General features: G+C 41.8%; 2 protein-coding genes across 4 annotated transcripts in view; one reads left to right on the forward strand and one right to left on the reverse strand.

Annotated features, from left to right (window-relative positions):
- Positions 1-9,809, reverse strand: part of utp15 (UTP15 small subunit processome component) — a 34,582-nt gene extending 24,773 nt beyond the window's left edge. The window contains exons 1-5 of one of the 3 annotated variants that reach the window (XM_068029544.1): positions 9,713-9,809; positions 8,474-8,670; positions 2,822-2,961; positions 2,194-2,286; positions 128-312 (exon numbers count right to left, since the gene is read on the reverse strand). In XM_068029544.1, the coding sequence (XP_067885645.1) occupies positions 128-312; positions 2,194-2,286; positions 2,822-2,911 (368 nt within the window). In that variant the 5' untranslated portion in view covers positions 2,912-2,961; positions 8,474-8,670; positions 9,713-9,809. The other 2 variants (XM_068029546.1, XM_068029545.1) reach the window with 2 other exon arrangements.
- A 201-nt stretch (positions 9,810-10,010) lies between these two features.
- ankra2 (ankyrin repeat, family A (RFXANK-like), 2) overlaps positions 10,011-24,092 on the forward strand; it is a 28,468-nt gene continuing 14,386 nt past the window's right edge. Inside the window, exons 1-6 of the mRNA XM_068029547.1 lie at positions 10,011-10,305; positions 14,673-14,998; positions 18,831-18,989; positions 19,550-19,615; positions 20,132-20,229; positions 23,590-23,715. Of these exons, the coding sequence (XP_067885648.1) occupies positions 14,710-14,998; positions 18,831-18,989; positions 19,550-19,615; positions 20,132-20,229; positions 23,590-23,715 (738 nt within the window). The 5' untranslated portion in view covers positions 10,011-10,305; positions 14,673-14,709. The remainder of the gene's footprint in view (positions 10,306-14,672; positions 14,999-18,830; positions 18,990-19,549; positions 19,616-20,131; positions 20,230-23,589; positions 23,716-24,092) is intronic.

The raw sequence follows: 24,092 nt of genomic DNA on the forward strand, positions 1-24,092 counted from the left end.
ACTACTTTTTCAAAATGAAGACTTTTTAAAGCTGATATGAAGAATCTTAATTGACAAATGTCCATCAACAGTACTTAGTCACACAAGTTACCTTCTCCTCTAATTCTGGTCTTGGAAAACAACTTACTTTGTGTGTCCACTGTACTGTCTGAGTGCTGCTCGGCCATCAACATCAAAAAGGCGAACAATACCATCCTCACAGCCTGCAACAAGCAGCTTTCCGTCATCTCTATATGTGCCACAATATGCTGTGTCCTTAAATCTGGAGAACGTTTTTATGGGTTCTTGAGAGTATCGACCATATATGTGGATCTAAGCAATAAAATATAGATATTAAACTCAAACAGATATGTTGAGAACATTTACTGATTAGGCACACGGCAGCCTACCAGACTGAACAGAGTTTTTAGTTATACTTTTTTTTGAGTTTTACTTTGTATTTTTTATTTTTATTTCATTTTATTTTAGCTTGTTTCATCATTACACTTTTTTTTAACCATTTGCCTGCCCACTTTCTTTTTCATGTTTTGCTTTTGGCTAAGGCTTTCATTATTCTGTCATTTAACACCCTCTCTGCACAAACACTTTGTATTTCACACCATTAACACACTCTTTGTCTTTGCCCCATGACCACCTTGTCAGTTATTCTCTGTGACCCTCTGTCCTATCAACACCTTGCCATTTGTTCTCTTTTGCCCCACCCCCACTTTATTTGCTTAAAACCTATTACATTTCTAATCTTTGCCAGTTCTGATGAAAGGTCACTGACCTGAAAAGTTAACTTTGCTTCTCTCTCCACAGATGCTGTCAGACCTGCTGAGTATTTCCAGCACTTTTTGGTTTTATTTCAGATTTCCAGCATCTGTATTATTTTGATTTTATATTATATCGAGAACAACCCAGTGCAGCAGCTCTTATAAGAACATATATGAAAAGGAATCCAGTCATACAAGTCACCAAGTTTCATTTTTTTTTTTTTTTTAAACTTACTTTAGCAGCAACTGACCTTACACCTAGAATTGTAAGCAATAACGAGGAGGCATCATGCTTTAAAACACTGAAAAAGATCCAGTCGTACTACTGCACTCTTGGTATCTGCTGGAGCTGATCGTTCAACTTCCCAACAACAAAGAGGTTGAAGAGCATACACAAAAAAAGGCCATTCAACTAACAAGTCTGTTCTTTAAGTATCACCTTTGGCTCAATGGTAGCATTCGCGAGGGCTGTGGGTTCAAACCCCACTCCAAACACTTGAAAACATAATCCTGGCAGACACTGCAGTGATGAGATTACTGCATTGTCGGAGGTGCCGTCTTTTGGATAAGATGTTAACCGATGCCCCCTCTAGTGGATGTAAAAGATCCCATGGCTTTTCAAAGAGCAGGGGAGTTCGGCAGGTGTCTTGACCAATATTCGCTACTCAACCAAAATCTCCTTAAAAAAAAAAACTGATCAAGTTACACATCTCATCGCTGTTCCTGGGACCTTGCTGTGTACAAATCGGTTGCCACATACCCCTACATTGCAACAGCGATTACACTTCAAAAGTACTTAATTGGCTGAAAAACACTTTGGGACATCCCGGAGGTCTTGAAAGGCACTATATAAATTCACTTTCTTTTTTCCACAAAAAATGCATAATTTGGTCTCAAACTTTACTCAACTCATTCAATCTCTTAAGGAAGGCAGCAAAGCCACAGACAAATCTCTATGTTAAAGTTCTGTGAAATTTCTCCCAAAACCTAAAGGACCATCCAAGAAAAGACCTTAATACTAAGCTAAAATAACAATTCTGACCAATTGTATTCCACAAATGATTCTACCATCGCAAGACGACTTGTTCATCTCTACCTTTACAACCTTCAATCTTATTCAACATATTTCTCCATCGAAGTTTTATTTTTTAAAAAGCTAATCCCGACTGACACTTAAAACACAGAAGTTGTAGAACAAGAGTTTAAAAGAGTTTCTAAATTAAATGTTCCACCAAGTGTACCTCTCATATCAGAACACTGGAATGAAATGGTTAACATGTAAGTTTTGGTTCAGATTTGGATACTTCTGGGAAATCTCACAGAAATAGATTGACACCAACATATGACACAGTAAAGCAACACTTTTTAAAGAGTAGTTGGTCGAATCAAATTGACATTTCTTTTTCTTTTAAGACAGACATGCTTATTCTGGACTCACCCTTGTAGAAGCAGTTACCGCATAGTTATAGGGAGCAACTGGAGAAAAACCTATGTTTGTCACAGCACCAAATTCTTTTATCTGAACTGGAGCCTGAAAAAAAGAAAACAAAGTTAAGCCAATACTGGTATTTCCATTAGGTGTACAGCTTCATAGGTTAGTGATGTTGGGGTACAGATGGATTCCTTTGTGTAAAATATGGTATGTCTCAAAATCCAGTGATGTGGACAGTGAGTTTTAAATGTCAAGACTCACATAATTCCCAGTCTTATATACTGTAAATAAGTATGAAAAACATCGCATTTAGTACAATACATGTGGTTTCAACAGAACACAATGGACCACATTTTACATGAAGGAGCCCAAAGCTCAAATATCTGGGACTGGTGATTCTTTAATACTTACAAGTATCAGGGCTAAATATTCAATTGTAGATAAAAGCACTGTAGTCACTGTATGCAAAACAGTGGCATTGGGAAACTGGTCTATTGGTTTGAATAAGAATGCAAGCTTTACAAATGTATGATGAATGTTAACATTTGCAACAACCAAAGATAAAGCATAATAATATCCTCACACGTACTGATTTCACTCTTTGAGCATCAAAGATCATCCATTCTGATCCTACCTTATAACCTTTCCAGTATAATGTGTCCTGTGTAACCTTCTTTCCAAGTTTTGGGCAACTCTGAATCACAGTTGGTTTGTAAGAAGCCATTGTCTTCTGATATTTTTATTCCAGCCGAATTTGCGCCCTTCGCTCAGGTACTTGAAAAGATCAAAAATTGAAATACAAGTTAGTTAATGGCCAGTATGGATTTCGAGAAAAAAACAAATGGAGTACAGAAAAACACATCTGATAAGCTTCTTTCAAATACTGCTATATAAAACTAAACACTTAAAACAACCCTGGTATGGCTTACTGACTAGAGACAGTAACTTATGTGTGTCATCTTACAAATCTGCAATTTATGTTGGAATGGTGGATATGCCAAACAGACTAACAAAAGCAGCTTCTTTAAGCCTTATCATTCAACTCCTTTAAATAGCTTAGTTAATATCTGATTAGGATAAAATAGTTAAGGATAATATCCTGCAATGCAAACAGTAACTTTTCCTGACATGGTTCCATATAAATCATGGTCCCCACTTTTGGAGCCCTACACTACAATAGTAAAATAAAAGCAAAATACTGCGGATGCTGGAAATCTGAAACAAAAACAAGAAATGCTGGATTCACTCAGCAGGTCTGGCAGCATCTGTGGAAAGAGAAGCAGAGTTAACGTTTCGGGTCAGTGACCAACGTTCCTCGGACTGCTACTCTCGCCGCATCCTGAGATCCACACTCAGTGCTATGCGCCGCCATATGCACACACTGGACCTCTCTCTCCAGCAGCACCGTCTCACCTTATCTCAAAGCTGTTCTACTCCGCAGTTTCATCTCATCTTACGTCTCATCCGATGCATTAACAAAAAACTTTTTTTCTTCCTTTCAGGTGTTAAGGAACGCAAGCTCCAGCAGCTGATGGGGACTAATGCCCCTCCAGATCCTCCTTCCGCTTCACTTCCCTCTGACCCCACCCCTTCTGATCTGACCCCTTGCCGTGTATTCACTATACCCTCTGACCTCCCCCTCTCTGATGCTGAGCGTTCTGTACTCAGCAAAGGTCTCAGTTTTATCCCCTTACGCCCCCACCTCAATGAATTTCGCGCTCGGCATGACGTTGAGCTCTTCTTCCGTCGCCTCCGCCTCCGGGCTCACTTCTTCGACCAGGAGTCCTCCCCCCGACCAGCAGACCCATTCACCCGCCTCCAGCATTCTCCCTCTACCTGGACCCCTCACCCTGGCCTCTTACCCGCTCTTGGTCTCTTCATTGAAAACTGTCGGCGAGACATTGGTCGTCTCAATTTCTCTGCCCCCCTCACTCACTCTAACCTGTCCCCCTCTGAACTTGAGGCACTCCGTTCTCTCAGGTCTAACCCCGACATGGTCATCAAACCTGCAGACAAGGGTGGTGCTGTTGTTGTATGGCGTACCGACCTCTACCTTGCAGAAGCTCAACGCCAACTCACAGACACCTCTTCCTACCTCCCTCTGGACCATGACCCCACCACCGAACATCAAGCCACCGTCCAAAGGACTGTCACTGACCTCATCTCCTCTGGAGATCTTCCCTCTACAGCTTCCAACCTCATAGTCCCGCAACCCCGGACAGCCCGCTTCTACCTCCTTCCCAAAATCCACAAACGGGACTGTCCCGGCAGACCCATTGTGTCAGCCTGCTCCTGCCCAACTGAACTTATTTCTTCCTATCTAGACTCTATCTTTTCTCCGCTGGTCCAGTCTCTTCCCACCTACATCCGTGACTCTTCTGACGCCCTACGTCATTTTGACAATTTCCAGTTTCCTGGTCCCAACCGCCTCCTCTTCACTATGGACGTCCAATCGCTCTACACCTCCATCCCCCACCAGGATGGTTTGAGGGCTCTCCGCTTCTTCCTGGAACAGAGGCCCAACCAGTCCCCATCCACCACCACCCTCCTCCTCCTCCTCCGCCTGGCTGAACTTGTTCTCACATTGAACAACTTCTCCTTCAACTCCACGCACTTCCTTCAAGTAAAAGGTGTCGCTATGGGTACCCGCATGGGTCCTAGTTATGCCTGTCTTTTTGTGGGATATGTCGAGCATTCTTTGTTCCAGTCCTACTCAGGCCCCCTCCCCCAACTCTTTTACCGGTACATTGATGACTGTATCGGTGCCGTTTCCTGCTCCCGCCCCGAACTAGAAAACTTTATCAACTTTGCATCCAATTTCCACCCTTCTCTCACCTTTACATGGTCCATCTCTGACACTTCCCTTCCCTTCCTCGACTTCTCTGTCTCCATCTCTGGGGATAGGTTGTCTACCAATATCCATTATAAGCCCACTGACTCCCACAGCTACCTCGACTACACTTCTTCACACCCTACCTCCTGTAAGGATTCCATTCCATTCTCCCAGTTTCTCCGTCTCCGACGCATCTGCTCTGATGATGCTACCTTCCATGACGGTGCTTCTGATATGACCTCCTTTTTCCTCAACCGAGGATTTCCCCCCACTGTGGTTGACAGGGTCCTCAACCGTGTCCGACCCATTCCCCGCACCTCTACCCTCACCCCTTCCCCTCCCTCCCAGAACCGTGACAGGGTTCCCCTTGTCCTCACTTTTCATCCCACCAGCCTCCATATCCAAAGGATCATCCTCCGCCATTTTCGCCACCTCCAGCGTGATGCCACTACCAGTCACATCTTCCCCTCCCTTCCCCTGTCAGCATTCCGAAGGGATCGTTCCCTCCGCGACACCCTGGTCCACTCCTCCATTACCCCCACCACCTCGTCCCCGTCCCAGGGCACCTTCCCTTGCAATCGCAGGAGGTGTAGTACCTGCCCATTTACCTCCTCTCTCCTCACTATCCCAGGCCCCAAACACTCCTTTCAGGTGAAGCAGCGATTTACTTGTACTTCTTTCAATGTAGTATACTGTATTCGCTGCTCACAGCGTGGTCTCCTCTACACATTGGGGAGACTAAGCGCAGACTGGGTGACCGCTTTGCGGAACATCTCCGCTCAGTCCGCAAGCAGGACCCTGAGCTTCCGGTTGCTTGCCATTTCAACACTCCCCCCTGCTCTCATGCTCACATCTCTGTCCTGGGATTGCTGCAGTGTTCCAGTGAACATCAACGCAAGCTCGAGGAACAGCATCTCATCTACCGATTAGGCACACTACAGCCTGCCGGACTGAACATTGAGTTCAATAATTTCAGAGCATGACAGCCCCCCACTTTACTTTCATTTTTAGTCATTTTTAGTTATTTTTGCTTCCTTTTTTTTTTGCATTCCTTTTTACATTTTTTACAATCTTTTTTTGCATTTATTTCATTTCATCTTAGTTTGTTCAGTTTGCTTACCCACTGTTTTTTTCAGGTTGTTTTTCTTCAGGTTTGCACTTGCTGATGTTCAATATTCAGTATATTCACACCTAATCTGTACTAATGCTTTGTCTTTCAACACACCATTAACATATTGTTTGCCTTTGCTCTGTGACCTTTTGGTCAGCTATGTGGCCTGGTCCAATCTGCACCTTCTCCTTTGTTATCTCTTGCCCAACCCCCACCTCACTTGTTTATAATCTGTGACTTTTCTAATATTTGTCAGTTCCGAAGAAGGGTCACTGACCCGAAACGTTAACTCTGCTTCTCTTTCCACAGATGCTGCCAGACCTGCTGAGTGAATCCAGCATTTCTTGTTTTTGTTTACTACAATAGTAAATATGAATTGCCTGGTACATTTTTCAGCCACATTTCAATGCTCGTTTCAGCTTCTCATTTAACCCAGTATGAACTTGGACTTGTAAGTACAATTGGGATTATTTTCCCTGCTATAAACCATTCTACAGAATCTCAAGCACCAGCATCAAACAGTTCATTTGGGAAGAGAATAAAAGGGTGTCATATGAGAAGGAAGAGTCTTGCTTTTCTTTTCACACACAAATGGCACAATAACATCTTGCTTTATTATTGCACCCTTAAACTTAGAAAACATCATGATGGAGCAGCAGTGAAACATGGAGCAGAACCAAAAGCAAGGTTCAAAAGATACCTTTTGAAGCTATAAAAAGAGGGAGGAGGAATTAGTAGTGAAGGGATTTTAGGGGGCGGGCGATGAATGCCAAAGAGTAGCACTGCGACAGCTAAAGGCAAAAGATGTATTCCAATCCTGTCTATATAATTTCTTCATAAAGCAGTGACACTTCAGTTTCATTAAACTGACTTCCCTCCTTTAAGCTCACCTTCAGAGGTCTCCAAAAGGGCAGTAAGGAGAAATGTCTTTATTCAAAGTGGTTAGAATGTGGAACATTCTACCACAGAAAGTGGTTGAGGCAAATAGCTTAGATGCTTTCAAACGGAAACATGTTGAGTACATAAGAGAAAAGGTAATAGAAAGATATGCTGAAAGGCCGAGATGAAGCAGATGGAATGGGAGGAGACTCGTGTACAATATAAGTACCAGCAGACTAGTTCGTCCAAATGACCTGTTTCTGTGCTGTATTTCTATTCACCTACTCTCTAGACTGTCTACTCAAACTCTCCATTCCTCTTCTTTTTAAACTTTCTCATTAAAAATCTTCTCAAAACCAACAGTTCCGAACAAGTTTCCAGTCACTTGTACTAACTTTCCTACCAGGACTCAATCTCTGTTGCTTTCCCTTACATAGGTATTCTTGCAAATTGTCCTAATGATTGCAAGACGAAAAGCAAAGACAAAATGTCACTGTTTTCAGCAATACTCACATAACATTTGCATTTATATAGCATCTTATTGCATAAAATTATCTCTAAGAACTTTCCACAATAGAGTGGCAGTGACTGCATTTAGGCAAATGCAGCACAAGCAGTAGTGAGACAAATGATCAATAGAACAGGAGGAGGAAAACAATATGAGCCATCTTCATTTACCAAGAACAAACCCAGTCCTTCATCACAATATCTATAAATTTCCTGAATGATCTCAGCAGTTTCACTCCATTAACCAGTCTAAGAGTCTATTTCTTGTGCTGATCACGGTCAAGTCAGTGCTAAATTTGTCTACTGTGTCCACATGCCCATAACTAACTATAGCTTGGAGTACTATTCCAGGTTTACTTTTCCATATCATAGTTCTCTTGTATGAATGAGGTTCACATCCTTCAAGACTAAAAAAAAAAGTCTCCAGTCTTCCTCAAATTTATCACTCTGACCAGCCTTGTGGATCGTTTCTGCACCACCTACAAAGTTTGAATGTCTCCCTTGTATCATGACGACCAAAGGTGGACTGAAAATAAGGTCTGACCAGAGCACTAAAACAATTTCGGCTACACATCTTGACTAGTGTTCTACTGGCTATATAATTTAGCATTCTACTTGATTAATTTCTACTCTGCAGTAACTGGAAATACTAAGTGCTGAATCCATTAACTCTTTCTCTTCTGGAACTCATTCAACATCGCCTATATTATTAATGGCGTCTGTGTGCCACCAGCTTTTTCTTCTAATGTGCAATACTTTATGCTTGTGCTTAATTTTGTCATTGTTCTGCCCATTTACATATCTTACTTAATTATTTTTGTAAGTACTTGACTGCCTTTTCAGATGATTGTGCTCCCTATCCGGAGTTGGTGTTATCTGAGAATTTGACATGATTGCACTGAGCCTCTGAAACCATGACATTAATGTAAATTATAATCAGAAGTCATAAACCGTACCTTGGGTCACTTGATTCAGTACTTCCTGAAGCACTAAACAGCATCACAGAATGCTTTGCAGCTAGGTAAACCACAGGAGCTATAAAGCAATGATATCTGAGCTGAAGAACAGCACTCAGGAGAGCACTGGAGTATCACCTTGATGGTTTGCTCAAACCGAGGTGCAACTTGACAGCACACCTTTTACACAGAATTCCCTGTAAAGAAAGAAAGCACTTGCATTTATTTATATAGCACCTTTCATGACCTCAGGACATCCCAAACGTTATAGCCAATTAACTACTTAAGATGCAGTCACTGTTGTAATGTAGGAAATAAAAGATGGCAGTCAATTTTGAAAACAGCAAGGTCCCAGATATATCAATGTGATAATGACAAGATTTTTTGTGATGGTAGTTGAGGGCTAAATAAAGGTCAGGTCACTGGGGAAAATGCCCCTTGTCTTCTGGAAACAGTGTTAAGGGATCTTTACATCCATCTGAAGGCAGACGGAGCTTCACATTACTGGCACATCTAAAAGACGGCACCACCAACAGTGTAGGAATTCCTTCTGCGTTACACCAAAGTGTCAGTTTAGATGATATGCTCAAGTGTTTGCAGTGGCTCCCATACCCCTCTGCCTCGGGATAGAATTATGCTACTGAGCCCAGGCTGACATCATCTTGAATGGGGGGGAGGTGGGGGACAGAACAGAGCACGGGGGGGGTGGGGGGGGGAAACAGAACTGGGGGTGGGGGGGGGGGGGGGGGGAGAGACAGAACAGAGCGCCGGGGAGGGGGATGTGTTGTCTTATACAGAGCCGAATGGCATCCTTCTGTGCTGTAACCATTCTATGATTCTATAACATGGACAGATCGGTAACGTTTCGGTCGGCCTTTGGGATTCCGGAGCACTCCCTATAAAATGCCTTGCCAGGCTACCGCTTGGGACGGCAGCCAGAGAAATTGTACTGGAGCCCTTCGCAACCGACATATTGGAGATTGAGAAGCCATTGGTCATCACTGCGCCTTTGCCAAGGGCGGAAAGAAATCTGCCGGGCTTTCAAGTTACAAGGCGGAGTAATGCCAATATCGATCTAACGGCCGCCACACGGCCAGCCACAGCGCACCGCCTACATCTTACGGGCCTAAAGCAGCGCTGAAGCCGCTGGCAGCAGTGTCTGACCTCGCGCGTTCCCGTGACCATTTGTGACGTTAAAACATTCGAACGTCTCCGAGCGAGCAACTTTTAAACACAAACCGTCTGGAGCCGAGCGGCCCGCGCTGCCACTCACTCTCCGCTGCGAGCCGCCATGCCACTTCTCAAGCGTCACTTCCGCCTATCTCAATAAACTTTATCAGCACTAACACAGCCACCAGTGTTGCAGAAACAAAACCAAAAAGTGCTGGAAATACTCAGCAGGTCTGGTAGCATCTGTGGAGATAAAAAAAAGCAGAGTTAATGTTTCAGGTCAGTGACCTTTCATCAAATGGAAGATTGAGCTGCTGGCCTCGCGGAACGAAAGTGTTTGTGAAAGTTAAATGCCCCGCACAAAGATGGCGCCCAGACCATCATGTATTTGATAGACAATGCTGGGCATACTCAGCAATGTCAGGAGAGCATCTGTGAAGAAAGAAACAGAGATAATGTTTCAGGTCGATTGTCTTCAGTCAGTTTTGTTTTCTAAAAACTAACTTGGGCCTCATCTGTTATAGGGGAACTTTGGTGACTGTTGTAAATTTTGAACAAACTTTATTAACACAGACATGTCGGCTGCTGGGGCTCACGGGAAGGGGAGAGAAATCCGACGATGACATTTATACAGCGGACCCGCTGCGTTGATGTCCTGAAAGGTAAGCAGTACTGACTAAATAGAAGCATTTACAGAGGGCCGCGACACATCACCTCTCATTGTTCTTCGTGAATTAAACTTGAACAGTGTGGTAATAAAAGCAAAATACTGCAGATGCTGGAAATCTGAAATAAAAACAAGAAATGCTGGAATCACTCAGCAGGTCTGGCAGCATCTGTGAAAGGAGAAGCAGAGTTAACGTTTCGGGTCAGTGACCCTTCATCGGAACTGACAAATATTAGAAAAGTCACAGGTTATAAGCAAGTGAAGTGGGGGTGTGGCAAGAGATAACAAAGGAGGTCTCGATTGGACCAAGCCACATAGCTGACCAAAAGGTCATGGAGCAAAGGCAAACAATATGTTAATAGTGTGTTGAAAGACAAAGCATTAGTACAGAGTAGGTGTAAATACACTGAATATTGAACAGCAGCAAGTACAAACCTGAAAAAAAACAGTGGGTAAGCAAACTGAACAAACAAAGATTGGAGAGAAGGAGGAGGAGAGGTGACTTAATAGAGACATATAAGATAATCAGAGGGTTAGATAGGGTGGATAGTGAGAGTCTTTCTCCTCGGATGGTGATGGCAAACACGAGGGGACATAGCTTTAAGTTGAGGGGTGATAGATATAGGACAGATGTCAGAGGTAGTTTCTTTACTCAGAGAGTAGAAGGGGCGTGGAACGCCCTGCCTGCAGCAGTAGTAGACTCGCCAACTTTAAGGGCATTTAAGTGGTCATTGGATAAACATATGGATGAAAATGGAATAGTGTAGGTCAGATGGTTTCACAGGTCGGCGCAACATCGAGGGCCGAAGGGCCTGTACTGCACTGTAATGTTCTAATATCTAATATCTAAAATAAATGCAAAAAAAAGATTGTGAAAAATGTAAAAAAGAATGTTTAAAAAAAAGGAAGCAAAAATAACTAAAAATGAAAGTAAAATCATGCTGTCATGCTCTGAAATTATTGAACTCAATGTTCAGTCCGGCAGGCTGTAGTGTGCCTAATCGGTAAATGAGATGCTGTTCCTCGAGCTTGCGTTGATGTTCACTGGAACACTGCAGCAATCCCAGGACAGAGATGTGAGCATGAGAGCAGGGGGGAGTGTTGAAATGGCAAGCAACCGGAAGCTCAGGGTCCTGCTTGCGGACTGAGCAGAGATGTTCCGCAAAGCGGTCACCCAGTCTGCGCTTAGTCTCCCCAATGTAGAGGAGACCACACTGTGAGCAGCGAATACAATATACTACATTGAAAGAAGTACAAGTAAATCGCTGCTTCACCTGAAAGGAGTGTTTGGGGCGTGGGATAGTGAGGAGGGAGGAGGTAAATGGGCAGGTATTACACCTCCTGCGATTGCAGGGGAAGGTGCCCTGGGACGGGGATGAGGTGGTGGGGGTAATGAAGGAGTGGACCAGGGTGTCGCGGAGGGAATGATCCCTTCGGAATGCTGACAGGGGAAGGGAGGGGAAGATGCGACTGGTAGTGGCATCACGCTGGAGGTGGCGGAAATGGCGGAGGATGATCCTTTGGATATGGAGGCTGGTGGGGTGAAAGGTGAGGACAAGGGGAGCCCTGTCACAGTTCTGGGAGGGAGGGGAAGGGGTGAGGGTAGAGGTGCGGGGAATGGGTCGGACACAGTGAGGTCCCTGTTGTAAAATGAACGGAGTGGCTGTTGACACTGAGGTTGGCGAACTGCCCAACCTCTCCAATCTATCCACATTACTGAAATCCCTCATTTTTGGAACCATTCTTGTAAATCTTTTCTGCACTGTCTCTAATGCCTTCACATCTTTCCTAAAGTGCATGCTCAGAATTGAACACAATACTCCAGTTGAGGCCGAACCAGTGTTTTATCATGTCAAATCTTTCTTAATGCATAGTGAATAATGCAAATAATATCTAAAAAGGGGCACTTTTGTTAAAGTTTTTTCAGTTGATGACACTGGGGCAAGCCAATGTCTGCTTACAGGTTGTGAAGAAAAGACATCTGTGGAGAGAGAAGCAGGGTGAACATTTCAAGCGATGACCTATCATCAGAACTAATCGACTTGAGTGTTTTCTGCATTTTCACAGAGTAATACAATGCAGAAGAGGCCCTTTGTCCCATCGAGTCTGCACCGATGCATTAAAACACCTGACCTGTCTACCTAATCCCATTTTCCAGCATTTGGCCAATGTTATGACGTGCCAAGTGCTCAATGGAAAATTTTCCATTTTTATTTTCAACTTTTTGATGCCTTACATGTGGCTGGGTTGAGCATTAATTGTGTGATAAGTGTTTTTCCTTATTGGCTGACTTCTCCTGTGGCAGTTAGACTATTGTGTAAATTAAGACTCTATAAATTTGAGTTAATTACTGTGATTAGTCTTTAGCAGCAAGAGACCCTTCTTCTTCTTTGGCCTCCTTGTCTCAAGAGACAATGGGTAAGTGCCTGGAGGTGGTCAGTGGTTTGTGAAGCAGCGCCTGGAGTGGCTATAAAGGCCAATTCTAGAGTGACAGACTCTTCCACAGGTGCTGCAGATAAAATTGGTTGTCAGGGCTGTTACACAGTTGGCTCTCCCCTTGCGCATCTGTGTTTTTTCCTGCCAACTGCTAAGTCTCTTTGACTTGCCACACTTTAGCCCCACCTTTATAGCTGCCCGCCAGCTCTGGCGATCACTGGCTCCCAGCAAGATACTAGTGAAATGCAAAAGATAGGAGTGTATATGAGATGCAGTTGGCAACTTTTAAGTACTGACTGCCTGTGACAATGAGAACATCTTGAAGGAGGGTAACCATGAACAAACAAGGGGAAGTGAAGTGCAGAAACAGAGGGTAAGACCACTTAAGAATGAATAGGGCAATTTAGCTATGGAGCATGACTGTATGGCAGAGATACTAAATGTATATTTTAGATCACTTTTTCCAAATGATAGTGAAAGTGAGAATGCAGATGTACTAAAAAAGGATATGGAAAAAATGTTCAAGGCAGAAAATAAGAAAGGAATTTATTCTGAACCAATTAGCAGAATTGAAGATGAATAAGTTGCCATGCCTTCATGGCATGCATCTAGTTGGTGAGATGACAGCAGAAATGTGACAGGTTTTTCAATTCTCCCTTAGATAAGCAAATTGTGCAGAGACTGGGGCAGAGTTGATATAATACCTGTGTTTGAGAAAGGAGAAAATAATAAACTTGGCAACTATAAATCAGTTAGTCTAATCTATCATTAGAAATGAAAGAAATCAAATTAGTAAGCACTTAGAGATGTGTGGGATAATCAAGGACAGCAAGCATGGAATTGTTAAAAGCAATTTCTGCCTGATGATGTTACTAGTCTTTGAAGAAATGACTAATTGGATAGAATTGTAGCCTGTATGGATTTTTCAGAAGATGTCCCACAGCAAGCTTGGTGCAAAAATCAGCTATATAAGAGGAAATGGAGCAGTATGGATAGAATTCTTTCTTAACTCATTCTTGGGATGAGATCGCCATTAACAAGGCCAGGATGTATTGCCCATCCCGAGTTACCTGTAATAGGTTGGTGGTGAATTGCCTTCTTAAACTGCTGCAATCCTGCTGTTCTTCAAATAGTGTTTCTAGGATCACTAACATTCACCCGAACGATTATAATAAATAGGCAGAACCTTGGTTTTATACCCAAACTTTCAGATAAATGACTTACAACCTATAAGCGGATTTAAAAACACGAGAGAAATAGCTCATGAGAATTAGCAATTTTTCTGATAGTACAGCAATCTTTTGGTACTGGACTGAAACGTCAGCCTAGAATGTGTGCTCAAGAATGGGCAACACAGTGGCGCAGTAGTTAGCACCGCAGCCTCACAACTCCAGCGACCCGGGTTCAATTCTGGGTACTGCTTGTGCGGAGTTTGCAAGTTCTCTCTGTGACTGCGTGGGTTTTCGCCGGGTGCTCCGGTTTCCTTCCGCAGCCAAAGACTTGCAGGTTGATAGGTAAATTGGCCATTAAAAAAATTGCCCCTAGTATAGGTAAGTGGTAGGGGAATTGAGGAAAGGTGAGGATGTGGTAGGAATATGGGATTAATGTAGGATTAGTATAAATGGGTGGTTGATGGTCGGCACAGACTCGGTGGGCCGAAGGGCCTGTTTCAGTGCTGTATCTCTGAATAAGTAAATAAATAAAACCTGGACTGGTGCTTGATTTCATAACCTTCTTGACTCGGAACTGAGAGTTCTACCAAATGAGCTAATGGCTGCTAATTTAGCTAGTGTAGCATTGTCTCTATGGTATTCTTCTAACTGTTTTAACCAAATGTTCAAATTCACATGGATGTAATGAACTTTTATCTTCAGGCTTTGTTTTCTACATTGGCTGACCTGTTGTAATTCAATGTTGTACCAACAGATGGAGTAGCAGATTGTATCAACTAAATTGAGCAGCAATGGCTGCAGTAGTGGACCCAACCACTGAAGCTGAACCCTCCGGAGCTGGAAATGAGAATCATTCCTCCTTTGCTGAAATTCCATATATCAAGGTGGAACCACATGCAGATATTCATGCAGAAGGTGGTCCTTCCCACAATGTTGCCATGGGAATGAAATTTGTCCTACCCAGTAGATTTGATATGAATGTCTGCTCTCGATTTGTGAAGTCTCTGAATGAAGAAGAGAGTAAAAACATTCAAGATCAGGTGAACTCTGACCTAGAAGTTGCCTCCGTGTTATTTAAAGGTAGGTAGTCTGAAAACATTTTAGATGCTGCCTCTTCTTGAGCCTATGAACTAGGAGGAAGTGCACGCTGACCTACACTGGCTCCAGCTTCGATTTTAAAATTCTCATCCTTGTTTTCAAATTCCTCCATGACCTGGCCCCTTCCTAGTTCTGTAATGTCCTCCAGCTCTACAATCCTCTGCTTCTCTAATTCTGGCCTCTTGAGCATCCCCAGTTTTAATTGCTCCACCATTGGTGGTCATGCCTTCAGTTGCCTAAGTCCTAAGGGCTAGAATTCCCTCCCTAAATGTTGTGATGAGGCCATAAGGAATCTGCAAGGGATATAGATAGGTTGAGTGAGTGGGCAAAAACTTGGCAGATGGAATTTAATGTAGGAAAGTGTGAGGTCATGCACTTTGGTAGGAAGAGTCAAAAGGCAGACTATTATTTAAATGGAGAGAGACTCCAAAAAAGTGCAGCACAGAGGGATCTTGGTGTTCTTGCGCATGAAACACAAAAAGTTAGCATGCAGGTGCAGCAAGTAATTAAAAAGGCAAATGGAATTTTGGCCTTTATTGCTAGGGGGTTGGAGTTTAAAAATAGGAAAGTCTTGTTACAACTGTACAGGGTGTTGGTGAGGCCGCACCTGGAGTACTGTGTACAGTTTTGGTCCCCGTATTTAAGAAAGGATATACTGGCATTGAAGGCAGTTCAAAAGAGATTAACTGGACCGATTCCTGGGATGAAGGGGTTGACTTATCAAGAGTGACTAAACAGGTTAGGTCTTTATTCATGGGAGTTTAGAAGAATGAGGGGTGATCTTATTGAAACATACAAGATTCTGAGGGGGCTTGACAGGGCAGATGTTGAGAAGATGTTTCCACTAGTGGGGGAATCTCAAACTAGGGGACATAATTACAGAATAAGGGGGCACTCATTTAAAACTGAGATGCAAAGGAATTTCTTCTCTCAGAGAGTAGTAAATGTCTGAAATTCTCTACCTCAGAGAGTTATGGAGGCTAGATCACAAAGTATTTAAAGAGGAGGTAGATAGATTTTTGAAATATCGGGGAGTTGAGGGCGATGAGCAGTTGGCACGAAAGAGGAGTTGAGGTCTGGAGCAGATCAGCCATGATCTTATTGAATGGCGGGTCAGGCTTGAGGGGCCGAATGGCCTACACCTGCTCCTATTTCTTATGTTCTAATGTAAACCTCTTCACCTCTCTACCTTACTTTCCTCCTTTAAGACACTCCTTAAAACCTACCTTTTTGACCAAGCTTTTGGTCATCTGACTTAGCATCTCCTTAAATGGTTTGGTGTCATGTTTTGTTAATGTTCCTGTGAAGCGCCTTGGGATGTTTTATTACATTAAAGGTGCAATGTAAACACAAGCTGTTAATATTTTGGGTAGAGACGCTTTATCAGAAATGGAGAGAGGATACAGGCGAGTCCTTTTATAGGATTGACTAAAACAGAGGAGAAGGTTAATGATTGAGCATGCTAATACTAATCTAAAGAGGAGATGACAAAGAATTGAGTATACTGGGAATGAACTTGTTTTTTTTAAAAAAAAAGCTAAAAATGGGTGAAATGTGTTAGATTATATATAACAGTCGTCTCAGTTAGACCTTGAAAAGACCTTAGCATGGGTACCAGAAGAATGGAAAACATGTTTACAGTGGTTATGCGAAAGATCCAAGTGCACTGTTCAGTTCTGGTCACCATATTACACAAAGAATGTACATGTATTGGAGAGCGTACAGAGAAGAGGATCTTAAATATTCTAGATGTAAAGGGGTTTAGTTATGAGGAAAGATTAGAAAAGCTCAATTTCTACACAATTGAGAGAAGTGTAAGGTAGGGATCACATCCAAAATATTAGATATTCTAAATGGAGCAAACCAGAATATTCAATGTAGGACATGTTAGTGAATTATAATTTTAAAATAGATGTTGGGAAGAATTTTACACAAGAATGGTGAATGTTTGGAATAATACACCAAGCAGTGTATTAGAGGTGCAATCATTTTGGTCTTTCAAAATAGTGGATGGATAAGAACATTGTAACAGGAATGGCTTATTTGACCCAGAGAGCCTGTTGTTCATTTTATTAGCTGTGGCAGCTCGCAAATCACTGCTATATATCTGGCTCCCTTAATTGGCTCACTTGTTTCTAATGTAAATATGAACCTCCCTGTTAAACATCTTAATTGATTTTGCATTTGTGGCCATTTTGAAACAGTACATTCAACAATCCCAAAGCTCTTTGTGTGAATACATTTTTTACAAGATTTGTTTTTAAACCAGCTTATTCTGGATTTCCCCATTTGACTGTTATATATGTACCTTGCCAATTCCATTCATTATTTCCAACACTTCAGATAATCAGTCAAGTTGTGTCAGCCATGGCTCAGTTGATAGCACTCTTGCCTTTGGGTCACAAGGTTGTGGGTTCAATTCCAACTTCAGGACGTGAGCACAAAAAATCAAAGCTGACACTGAGGAGTGCTGCACTGTCAGAGGTGTTGTGTTTTGGATGAGATCTTAAACTGAGGCTCCGTCTACTCTCTCAGGTGGACATAAAAGGTCCCATTGGCACTGTTTCGAAGAAGCATAGGGGAGTTATCCCTGATAACCCAGTCAATATTTATCCCTTGATCAACATACAAAACATTATCACATTGCATTTTGTGCCCCATTGCCTACATTACAACAATGACTATACTTCAGAAGTGCTTCATTGGCTTTAAAGCGCTTTGGGAGATCCTGTGATCATGAAAGCCACAATGTAAATGTAAGTCTTCCTTCCTCTCTCGAACCCCCTCATCTATAGGGAATATAACTCTAGTTTAGTGGACTGCCTCATCATCGCCAAGTCCCTTTAGACCAGGTATCATCCTGGTTGATGGAGAAAAAGAAAATTGTATTTATATAGTGTATTTTATTTACTTGGGTCACCTCAAAGTGCTTTGCAGTGACTGAATAACTTTTAAAGTGTGGTTACTGTTAAACAGACAAATGCTGCAATCAATTAGCGCAGCTTATCTTTTTGAGGCGAGATGACTAAAATTCAACACAATATTCCAAATAAGATCTTAGCAGTATTATGTACAACTGCAGTAGTGGCTCCTTATATTCTGTGCCTCTTTTCATAAGACCCAAAACTCCATCAGTCTTTTAATTTCCCTTTGCATCTGCGGACCTGAACCCCTAATGCTGTTGCGCACTCTTTTCCTTTAGTGCTCGTCATTTAGACTGTAGTCCCAGTTTACTGCCTAGTTAAACTGCATCTGCTACCTATCTGTCCATTTGCTTAAGCCGTATCCTTTTTCAGTTTTCTACTCTTCACCATTCACTATATCTTTGTAGCATCATCGGCAAGATTGAATATATTCCTTCGAATCCTGAATTCTGAATAGTAAGTTAGGAGCAATTGGGTACTAACGTGGCAAGCCTCAGTGGGTTGGGTAACATTTTGGGCAAGATTTTAACACACTCAAAACTGATTCATTTACACAGAGTTAAATTCGGGCCCATTATCTTCCTTTAATTTTCTTACATTTTGTGGCACGAGTAAGAGGGAATGTTGTTACATTGTTTGTGGCCTGATCACTAACTTGAAGGAAGAGGCACAGAGACAAGCAACAATTTAAAGCAAAAGAGCTAATATTACGATTATTTGAGAAGACCACTTATTTTCGTCCCCAGTTTCTATCTATTCTACATTTCATGAGTGAGTAAACAATTGCAATTTGCTTGAAATAGTGAATATTAGTGTTTGTGAACAGGACCATCGATTTTCTCATATTTAATACCAATTTTCAGGTATTAACTTACGTGTGTTGTTTGCAGCTGAGTGCAACATACACACCTCTGCTTCTCCTGGAATTCAAGTAAGACACGTCTACACGCCATCGGTGACCAAGCATTTCTCACCCATTAAACAGTCGACAACTCTGACTAACAAACATCGTGGAAATGAAATCTCTGCTGCACCTTTACTCTTGCACTGTAAGTCTTGTGTAAACATAATTGATTTGCATCCAAATGACCTTGGATTTAATATGTACTACTATACATAATCTTTAATAATAAAGGCAGTTTATTGCATGAGTGCATGAAGACCAGGTAGCTCAGCAGTGCTAAAGTCCAAATTGGTTGTTGTCTTTCAAAAAGATGGACCAAATTCTTTTATGGTGTGTTTTCACCTTCCCTATATTTTTAAATGACTATCATATTTCCTTTCTCTTGTTTTTCATTTTCATCAGTTGAGAAAGTAGCCAAACCTGTTCCCAGCTTCCTAAAAGTGTTATCTGTGCTATTTGCCAGGATATGCATGCAGTGGCATGAGATGACAGGCTCCGCAGTGGAATAGAGTGGGAAAACTTTGAGTGAAAAAAAACATAAAATGGTAGGGGGAATGAGTGGTTTTGGTTAGTAGTAGATCTTAAGGGAAATACTGCTGTAATGGAAACTTGCTCCTGGCGGTGAAGTATATGGAATAAGTTGCATTAGCTGAATAGTTTAAATCATTTCTATGGTGCACCTAATTTTTTAATGTTTTTTTATAGCTTTGTCTGTACATCAGCTGGCAGCACAAGGGGAATTACTTTTTTTGGCGAGCCGTATAGAGCAAGGTGAGTTTTTTTTATTCTTTCATGGGATGTGGGTGTCGCTGGCAAGGCCAAAATTTGTTGCCCCATCCTTGATTGCCTTTGACAACTGAGTGGCTTGCTAGGCAGTTAAGAGTCAACCACATTGCTGTGGGTCTGAAGTTACATGTAGGCCAGACCAGTTAAGGACAGCAGATTTCCTTCCCTAAAGGGCATCAGTGAACCAGATGGGTTTTTACAACAATCGATGATAGTTTCATATCTTTCAATTCCAGATTTTAATTAATTAATTAATTGAATTTAAATTCCACCAGTTTCCGTGGTGAGATTTGAACCTATGTCTCCAGAGTATTAGCCTGGGCCTCTGGATTACTCCCCCAGTGACATTACCACTCCACCATCATCTTAACAGCTTGTGTTGTTATGTTGTATGACTTGCACTAGTGAGAGACAGAAATTGTAAGTTGGCCTTGATGCCCATTGAATTCATATTCATGTCTATAGACTAGAGTGAATGCCTCTATTTTATTACGTTTCTAGACAATCTGCTAAACATGCAAGATGAGCAAGGTTTTACTCCACTGATGTGGGCAGCAGCTCATGGACAGATTGCAGTGGTGGAGTTTCTGCTACAGAATGTAAGGAATCAATATCTGTTCTTTCTGTACTAGCTCTAATCAATATCAAAAATATATTATAAAATTAGTAGAACGGAGCAAATGGAACAAACAAGATAAATATGAAAATACATTTTAGTTTCCGGTTCCTTGGTATGTAATGAGTGGAATTGACAATGGAGGTGTATTTTATAGTTGGCTGTGAGTTGCTTAATTTTCTGGCGGTGGAGCTGATGATGGACATGATCTGGATCTTGAAACGTGAGAATTGTGAATTGGAAATCTCAGCCTATTGGTCTGTAGTCAATCCCACTGCACTAATGGATTATAATTTCAGAGCTCCTCATTGAAGTCCCAATACACGTAGTTCATTGGCACAACTGTAACATTTTGACTTGCAGTGCATCAGCCCTACAACATTTAGAATTTGGGTTTACCTTAGTTTCTTTTTCATTTTTCACTTATCCTGAGGCACTGACTGAAGTATGATTTAATGACTGTTAGCCTTCTAGGTGTGAGCTTAAACATTGATTGTCAGAAGGTGATTCAACCCACCCCTTTTAGGACAAGTAACTCTTTTTTTCCCTACCCCTCCACCCCTCTGCCAGTCTTCTGCTCCCTAGACAGCTGAGAAAGACTTTAACCTGAGCCTATCTCAACATGGGCCAATTGTATCACAATTGCATCGCCACTAAGATTATTGAACTCAACTGGGAATTTAATAATCTATGTAGAATAGTACTATACTGGGCGATATACTTATCTCAAAGGGCATTGAGGAGGAGCTGGATTTGTGTTGTTAATAAGTGTCTTTTATTTCCCCTCTTGACCCAACTGAGTGTTTGCTAAATATTCAATTAGGCAGTGAGAAGGAAGAGTAGATCGCAAACAAAGTTCAACAAACTTCAGTGATGCAGAACAAGATGACGTGCAAAGGAGGTCCTTGTTTATATCATTCTTCAGGATGTGGGCGTCTTGGCAGGCTGGAATTTATTACCCATCCCTAGTTATCCTCGAGATGGTGTGGGCCTTCTTGAACTGCTGAAGTCCATGTGGCAAAGGGGCTCCCTTATGCTGTTAGGTAGGGAGTTCCAGGGTTTTGATCCAACATTGATGAAGAATGATGTAATATGTCCAAGTCAGGATGGCATGTAAATTGAAGGTGATGGTGCCCTTAGTAAAAGTCCCATCAGCTAGTAAGTGTTATATTGTAGATTGTAGGCAAAACTGGCAAATGAATTTCAGTATAGGCAAGTGTGAAGTCATCTACTTTGCACCTAAATAGGATAGATAATGTACTTTCTTTGTGGTGAGAATCTAGTAACAGTGGCAGTTCGAGGAGACTTGGGGGCCCATGTACATAGATCATTAAAATGTCATAGACAACTATAAATAAAAAAAACCAAAAAGCTAATGAAATGCTGGCTTTTATATCTAGATGACTAGAATACAATTCAAAGGGGGTAGAAGTCATGCTACAGCTATTAAAAATCCTTGTTTGACTGCACCTGGATACTGTGAGCAGTTCAGAGCACCACACCTTAGGAAGGATATATTGATATTTAAGCATAGATTTACTAGAATGATGCCTGGACTCCAAGGATTAAATCTAGGATTCTACTCCTGGGAATTTAGTTGATTAAGGGGTGATCTGATGGAATTTTTCAAGATACTAAGGAAAACTAGAGAAACTACCTACCCTATTTCCTCTGGTTGGGGACCCTAGGATTAGGGGGCATAGCCTAAAAATTAAAACCCTTCCGGCCTCTTAGGACTGAAGTTAGGAAATACTTCCACATGTGAAGGGTGGTAGAAATTTGGAACTCTCTTCTGCAAACGGTACTTGATGCTGGGTCATATGTTAATTTTAAATATATTTGAGATTGCTGTCAACCAGAGGTATTAAGGGATATGGGGCAAAGGCAAGTATATGGAGTTCAGTTACAGATCAACCAATCTCATTGAATGGCAGAACACGCTTGAGGAGTCAAATGACGTACTCCTGTTCCTATGTTCCAGTATTTCAATGCTCCTGATGCCCTTGTCCATCTAGGTAGCAGAGGTTGCCATTTTGGGAGATGCTGTTGAAGAAATCATAGCGATTTGGTGCAATACATCTTGTAGATAGTACACGTTGTAGCCATGGTACGCCTGTAGTGGAGGGAGTGATTTTTTTTTTAAACTACTGAATGGGATGCTGATCAATCACTTTGTGATGGAGGACAAGACATTGATGAAGCATCTTGAAGAAATCCTGCAGCAATATCCTGGGCTGATATGATTGGCCTGCAACAACCATAACCTCTATGCCAGGAATGACTCCATCCACTGGAGAAATTTCCCCCTCCCCTGCACCCCACCTGATACCCATTGACTGGTTTTACTGGAGCTCCTAGATTGAATGACTATTTTAATGTCAAGGGCAGTCACTCCTTCCATCATTTTACTGACAACTGTGAGTAGGCTGATGGGGCAGAAAATGGTTGGTTGAATTTGTCCTTTTTGTTAACTGGATACACCTGGATAATTTTATACTTTGTCGGGTTGATGGCAATATTTTAGCTGTAGTGGAATAGCTTAGCTAGGGGTTCGACTAGTTCCATTTAGTAGCACTCTCATCTGTGAGTCAGAAGTTTCCACATTCAAGTCCCACTCTAGAACTAAAACTCCAGTGCAGTACTGAGGGCGGCTGTACTGCCGGAGGTGCTGTCTTTTGGATGAGACGTTAAACCGAGGCACCACCTGCACCCTTGGGTGGACGTAAAAGATCCCATGGTAGTATTTCAAAGAAGAGCAGGGGAGTTATCCCCGGTGTCCTGGCCAATATTTAACCCTCAATTAACATCACAAAACCCTTTATCTGGTCATTATCACATTGCTGTTTTTGGGAGCCTGCCGTGTGCAAATTGGCTGCTGTGTTTCCTATGTTACAACAGTGACTACACTTAGGTGCTTCATTGATGTCAAGCAATTGGAGACGTCCAGTGGCTGTGAAAGGCACTATATAAGTGCCAGTCTCTCTCTCTCTCTCTCTCTCTCTCTCTCTTTCAAGTATTCAGTACTACAGCCAGGAAGTTGTCGGGTCCCATTACCTTTGCTGTGTCCTGTGAAGTCAGCCATTTTGTGGCATCACGTTGCACATCCACTTGAATATGACATCTTAGTTTTCCTATTCTACTAAAATAACTGAATCCTGAAATTGTAATCTAAACAAAATGTTTTTTTAAATATTGTAGATAATTTTATTTCTAATTAGTTAATTTATGATTTCATTCTCATTATGTACTTTATATATGTTTAACACAGGGCCATCTATAAGTGCAGGTTTTTACTTTCATACTTTGGAAGTTAAACTGCAAATTGTATGTTTCTTTTTGAAAGGGAGGTGATCCACATCTTTTAGCAAATGGGAGGGAGAGTGCACTGTCTCTAGCCAGCAGTAAAGGCTACTCGAACATTGTAAACATGCTGCTGGACTATGGGTGTGATGTGAATGAATATGACTGGGTAAGTAACATCGAGAATATATTGGCCAATAATTTTCTTTTCTACATAGAACTAATATTTTAAGCAAAATTAAGAGCGTATTCAGTGGAAAGTAAAACTTTCAGCTGGGAGCAATTTATGTTGAATGTATCGTCATTTGTCAAATACACCCTTCGAGTTTCTCTTTATCTGTTCATTCAAACCATATGTTCTGATGACATAATTGAGAAATTTGGAAGTAGTAACTGAGCCTGACAGCTTAAGGTAGCTGAAGCAATATCAGTAGGGGTGGTCATTAACCTCATGTTTCAGCAGCATTTCATTTCAGATGTACATACTAAGTTTTCTCACATTGCCAAGTTTAATACCTCTTAAGGGTTTGTGGATTCAAGTGTTCT

Source organism: Heterodontus francisci, chromosome 4, assembly GCF_036365525.1.
Source record: "Heterodontus francisci isolate sHetFra1 chromosome 4, sHetFra1.hap1, whole genome shotgun sequence".
Taxonomy (NCBI): Eukaryota; Metazoa; Chordata; class Chondrichthyes; order Heterodontiformes; family Heterodontidae; genus Heterodontus; species Heterodontus francisci.